General features: G+C 34.5%; 1 protein-coding gene across 1 annotated transcript; it reads right to left on the bottom strand.

Moving 5' to 3' along the window:
- Nucleotides 1-1,668: 1,668 nt before the first annotated feature.
- LOC107018395 (beta-glucuronosyltransferase GlcAT14B-like) lies at nucleotides 1,669-6,135 on the bottom strand. Its single transcript, XM_015218865.2, has 4 exons — nucleotides 5,604-6,135; nucleotides 3,059-3,134; nucleotides 2,815-2,930; nucleotides 1,669-2,701 (listed from the first exon to the last, which is right to left on the bottom strand). Exons 1-4 carry the CDS (start codon nucleotides 6,097-6,099, stop codon nucleotides 2,184-2,186), a joined length of 1,206 nt encoding a protein of 401 aa, XP_015074351.1. The 5' UTR covers nucleotides 6,100-6,135; the 3' UTR covers nucleotides 1,669-2,183.

Genomic DNA, 6,135 nt, shown 5'->3' with positions numbered 1-6,135 from the left:
TTTTCATGGGTGGGTGCAAGTGGTATATGCACATGATTTGATTAATGTATTGTGTGCTTTGTTGTGTTGTGTCCAGCGCAAATGCTAAAGGCTATGTTCCCTCTAAAGCAATCAATGCCCTTTTTCGTCTTTTTATTAGTTTTTGGTTAAAAGTTTGTTTTTTAACAGCATCGAGTGTTTATATCAAATAAATAATATAAATATTCAATATTATATTTGTTTTATTTTATCAAATTGCTTTAACATGATGAATTATTACTCTCTCAGTTAATTTTATGTGAGATTTTTTGAATTCGAGATTCAAATAAATTTATTTTTGACGGTAAATTTTTTATATATTTTTTAAATATTTTAAATTATTTATTATTGCGATTTATAGTGTTTTTATGTAGTTTATTAATATATATTTTATTTCAAAAAATTGAAGATTCTATGTGCAAATTTCTAGTCAAGCTTAAATAGTTTGACTCTCGAATAACAAAGTGTCACATAAATTGAGAATGAGAGAGTGTTAGCTTATATGACGCGGATAAGTAGTCACTTTTAAAAACTATAACAAAATAGCAGCAATTTTATTAAAATAATTTTTAGAAAAATAGTTTATGTTTGACTAAATCATTTGGTGATTTTCTTTTTTTTTAAGTATTTAATAAATAAATTATATTTGACTAATTGACTTTTAAAATATATTTGAGTTTTTGACGATTGTGTTACGAAGAAAAAGTTAATTTAAAGGTTCATTGTATGATTAGTTTATATAAATAGAATAGTTTTAAATTTTCTATCGAAGACTTCAATATTATTAAGGTCTTCATCACTACGAATGTAGTTAAACAATAAAGGGAACAATATTGGCTAGATCAATATTATTGTATGATGCTCAGTGTTGGTCAATAAAAAATATTCAGATTCATAAGATGAAGATAACATCGATGAGGGTGCACATATAAAAGTAAGAACGAAGCTATACGAGGTAAGATCGAAATGATTAAGATGAAGAGGAAGAGGAGGAGGGGGGATGTAAGTTTGGTTGTAACTAGAGTTAGAAAAGATAGAGAAGGCAAAAAAAAAAAAACGATAATTTGGTGAACTAGTTTGATAATTATACTAATAAGATGAACCTAAATATAAAAAATTGGAGGTCAGAAATTAGGATAGAGCTAGTAAGAAGTTGAACACTTTTGTACTCATAGTATCTAAAAATAATAATTGAATTACTCTGTGTTGCTTCGTTTCCTTTGTATCTTGCTTGTTTTTAGAAGAATGTCATATCATTTTTACAATTTTATTTCGAAAACTTTTCTTTTGATCCGAGGGTCTGTCGAAAGCAACTTTTCTATCCTGCAAGATCTACGTATATCTCTCTTCACAAACCTCATACTAAATATATTATTGGGTAGACATGGCCTAAATTAATGACAGATAATTTGATAATTATATTTTGTTTTATATGAATAAGACCTGAAAGAACTAATTTTTTTACTCTTAATTTGTAACTTATCCCAACATCAAATAAATTATTCTTGATGTTGCTCAAAAGCATCTTTTACTTTTGGACAGATACTTCAAATCTCCAAATGTGTATTTTTTAAATTTCACAATACTTTAGCCAAACAAGCAATAATATATTGGTCAAAATTGCTATACATAACTAAGAAAAAGGACACATAATTAGGACTTTGGCTTTTTCTTCTCCTCAATTTTTTTTGGTAAGTTTATGAATGAGTTTTTTTTTTCAAATTTGATGAGCATTTCTAACATACATAGATATTTAACTTTGACAGTGGCAACAATTTTAGTACATGGACACAAGAATCGTTCGATTCGCGATATTCTACACACTTCTGGGTGAAAATACATTACCTGCACCACACTAGCACACATTTTTTTCTATAACAAGCTTGTACGCCCCTGGACTATTCCATCGGGTACCAACTACAGTACATACCTGAGAAGAATCCCTAGTTTTTCTTTTTTGTTGAAACTGGTGTTTGAGACAGCTTGCGCGCACCTCAACATTTTCAGTGGATATTTGTTACCTCCGAATAGCATAGGTAGTAGGTAACTCTGATCTCCAAGGCTAAGGCAACCAACAAACAGAAGCACTGATTTCCGACAGTTGTCATATCCTTTGATACCGGTAAGAGGAAACAAAGAAGGGAGTTAGCAGGATCCATAAGTGGTCATTGATGGTCACATCTGCTCGACTTGATTGACGTGTCTTTGATCGATTTCATGAGGAAATTTTCAAGTCCTTTTGCAGCTGGCCCCGGTCTTAGGACACTAGGATCACCCCATTCACCGCAAGGATCACTGAACCAATTTGAGCTACCTAAACACCACCCTCCTGGTGAGACCATACCGTGACCACGGTGAAGAATGTGTGCATCAATCATGTCCAATAAGGGAGAATCCGCAGATACGTTTCCAACAAATGCAACCTCCCTTTTAAGTATTCTATCAGAACTTGGAGCTCTGAAGTCTGAAGGATCTCGAGCAGTGTTGTCCGAGTTAATGAATCGCAAGTTGGAGTTAATGACAGCATCTGAGAACTCCATAGTATTGCAAGCAAGAGTCTGAAAATATCCTCTATGAGACGATCTAGTGTTCGTGAAGTATAGCAGGAGCAATCTTGGCAAATTTTCCCATCCCTGGATCGAGTGCTCAACAAACTTCCTGTTTAGAATTACATGTTGAGAACCTGACAAAGCAAGCAAGATCTCAGAATCCAAACAAATTATCAGAAAACATTTTAGCCTTAACTAAAGGCGTAAAAAATGAAGGAAACAAGAAATCACCAGGCAAGAAACTTACCCATAAAAAGTTTAAAAGCACTAGGAAGTACCCGTTTTCGGTCACCCACAAACATTTTTCCTCTCAAGAGAATGTAGAGTCTAGAGTCAACGATAACTTCCAGAGCCTTTTGATATCTGAAAACAAAAATACAACACAAGTAACTTATATAATTGTAAAACAACATGGTATCTTTCTCAAAAAACTATTAATAATTGTAAAACAACAACTAATTTGAAGGAGCAGAAGGAATGATGTTACTTACTCCTCTGGGCTGATGTTCATATTATATTCTATGAAATTCAAATTCCTCGGAACAAAGGAGAGGATGTGGAGAAAATCTGCAACAAATGTTACACTTTAGTGCATCAGCTCAAATATATGTTACATTTAGGAAGAGTAAAGAGCAAAGTAAGCCTTTCTAGACGAACGAAGAGGACAGTGGAAATTCATGTAATCAAATACACTGTGAAGAACATTCTGTGGAAATCTATCTTCGGCGTATAAGTAGTGATTAACCCATTTTCCTCCCGGAATGGTTAATCTAATGAAACAAAGGGTCATACCATTGGATCTCCAAGTTCACCGTTGCACCTTCACCATTCAATCAAGTGTTTATGGTTGATGTGGTTTTTCTACCCTTTCTTTTTTTTGAGATTCTGATGTTATTGTTCTACTCTTCGCTCCTTCTCAGTGTGTTTAGGGATCATATCGGTGTTGTTCATGAACTCGAGCAAACTTTGAAGTAAATAAGCTAAAGTTCATAGGACTAGAGGCACCTCAGTTTAAAGTTCAATGAGAACTTTGGGAAGGAGAACAAAAGAACAATGAATCCCAAGCATGAGATAGTGGTTGGCTTCTAAGAGATAAAACTTCACGAGTTCCAATCCACATCCCATGAGAAGGGGCGAAACCAGAATAAAATAAACTATGCAAAAATATTCATTTTCTCTAAATATTGTAAGAGTTAAAACAAGTTTGAGGAATTTCAAAGAAAAAAACAAGCTTGAGGAATTAGAGTTTGACTAGCTAGTTATTATAAATTGACAAGAAAGTATCAATGATCCTAAAAACAGCTACTGACTCTGTATATAATCAAGAATATGCAGACGGACTAAACTACATTAGGACGAGATGAATGGCATTTTAACACTTCAGGCACCTTGCTTAGTGATAGGACCAGTAGATGACACTTCCATTCACTAGGATCAACACTCTACTCTTCTTCTTTGTTGCAGGTATACATTATTGTAAAACTAACTTTATCCTGGTCAATGTATGATTGAGGCCCACGCTTGAGTTATGGTGAGCAACTAATGACATCCTTAGTTGTGGCTAGTGCTAGTAAATTAGCTTCATTTTTCCATATGCAAATGATGCAAAATGCTGAATATGGTATGTAGCAGCAAATTATTAGCCTTACAGAAATCACCACCACACAAAAATGTATATGCGGGGATGCCTTGCAAACAACAACAAGAACAACCATGCGTCAATCCTAGGCAAGTTAGGGTCGGCTATATGAATCATCACTAACCATGTTGCTCCAAATGGAATATACCTTAATGCGATAGATTTTTTTCCTTTCTTGTTTGAGAAAGATATAAGGTATACTTATCTTTTTTCATTTACTCCCTTGAATTTTCCCATTTCACTCCCTTGATATCAATAATGCAACTTAACCTCATCTGGAGTCCACAACCTCGACAGTCAACTATTCTTCATCAACTAGAAATAGTTATATAATTAATGGTGGCTATGCTTCCTCTATTTCCATCTCGTTCACTCCCTTGAAGTACAACTAATGAGTTTGAGAGCAGTCACCACATATAAGAAATGCACTACATACTTAATGGCATCCTTGGCCTTTGAATTTTTCTTTTGATAAAGATGGAATTTCGCCATCTTGTGTGCACCTCTACTATTCCAATAGGTACTAATTGCTATCTCCTATCAGTATAGCTATTAACTCTGTGTACCAGACTTAGGCGGGTGGAAAGAAAGAAATCACCGAGTAATTTTTTTTTGTCTGAGCTGGAATTGATCTTTGATCTCCTATGGTTTTAATCTCATTTCATGATCACTAGGCCACACTTACTTTAGATTCAATGCTCATTAGGAGTATTTTTATTCTGATCAGAGACTTGTATGCCCGTGTCGAAGTAGTGGGAGATCTACAAAAGCCTCCAACTCGCCTTATCAATCATAATATTTAGTAGTGGATTGAAATAAGTTTGAATTTAGAGCAAATGAGTAAAGAGAATTCACATAGCCAAACCAACTAAATTCGGATCGAGGCTTTAGTTGATTGATTAATGTTATTCCCTTGAAAGACAACAAAATCAGATTGATTCAACAAGCTTAACCATCTTTACATGAACATCAAACTGCTCATGAAATTTGCCAACCTATGCGTAGGTAGCTAGGTGTCGAGGGGTTCGAACCCCTTTCAGCAAAAAAGTACATTGTAGATACATGGTTAAAAATCTTTTTATGTGTATATATATACTAGATGTTGGACCCCTTTTAACTTCTTCGTGTGTTTACTTCTTTAGTAAAAATCTTGACTCCGCCACTGGCTCTGCCTAATCAAACTTACAACAAATAACTAATTTGAACTTCAGCAAGTTCCAATTCAGCTCAAAAATCTCCAAGCCAAACAGTAAAAAGATCATCCCCATCCCCCCACCCCCTTTGGAACTGTTAGCTTCAATAAAAATCACTACTTTCAGCTTGAACTACATAAACTAGACTAAACCCAATCTATGAAAATCAATAGAAAGCAACAAAAAAATGAAAAAGTAACTCACCATCTTGTGAAATGAGGGGATAATCAGAAGCATCAAGATTAACAAACCAATCCCAGTCCATTTTCCACTTCAACAAAACAGCAGCCCCATGAAGCACAAGACCCAAAGCAGAAGACCCTTCTTCATTAACAGCATCAGCTTTCTCAATAACATTAACATTTTCAGCTGCAACAAACACATCAACAGAAGCCACTTTCAGAGCAAGCTGAAGTCTCTGTTTTGGTGAAGCAAATTGATCAAGATGAAGTAAATAGTAGTTTCTTGGATGATACACTGCTTGAAGTAACCTAAAGATTCTTGATCCATCATTTTTAGTACCAGTAATGAAGTAAGCTATTCTTGGTGGGGGTGAAAAGGGGTTTGAGAAAGTGGGGTTGTGAGGAAAATGAGTTTGAGTATGAGTATGACTATGGAAATGGTGAAGTGGAAGGAGGAGACAAAAGAGGAAAATTAGTGGAAGAGAAAAGAGGAGGATTTGTTTGAGAAAGAAAGACATGGGATTTGGGGATTTTGTGTGTGGAAATTGGAATAT

The sequence above is a fragment of the Solanum pennellii genome, chromosome 4, assembly GCF_001406875.1.
Source record: "Solanum pennellii chromosome 4, SPENNV200".
NCBI lineage: Eukaryota > Viridiplantae > Streptophyta > Magnoliopsida > Solanales > Solanaceae > Solanum > Solanum pennellii.
Note: the sequence above shows the minus strand (reverse complement) of the source record. Positions and strands in the feature narration are given on the sequence as shown.

Bases quoted from the DNA above. Each gene is read 5' to 3' on its own strand.
- LOC107018395 (XM_015218865.2), bottom strand. From the start codon at position 6,099: ATGTCTTTCTTTCTCAAACAAATCCTCCTCTTTTCTCTTCCACTAATT. The intron at 2,931-3,058 runs GTAAGTAACATC...TTTTGTTTTCAG, and splicing joins ATGAACATCAGCCCAGAGGA to ATATCAAAAGGCTCTGGAAG. The intron at 2,702-2,814 runs GTAAGTTTCTTG...TTGCTTTGTCAG, and splicing joins TGCTTTTAAACTTTTTATGG to GTTCTCAACATGTAATTCTA.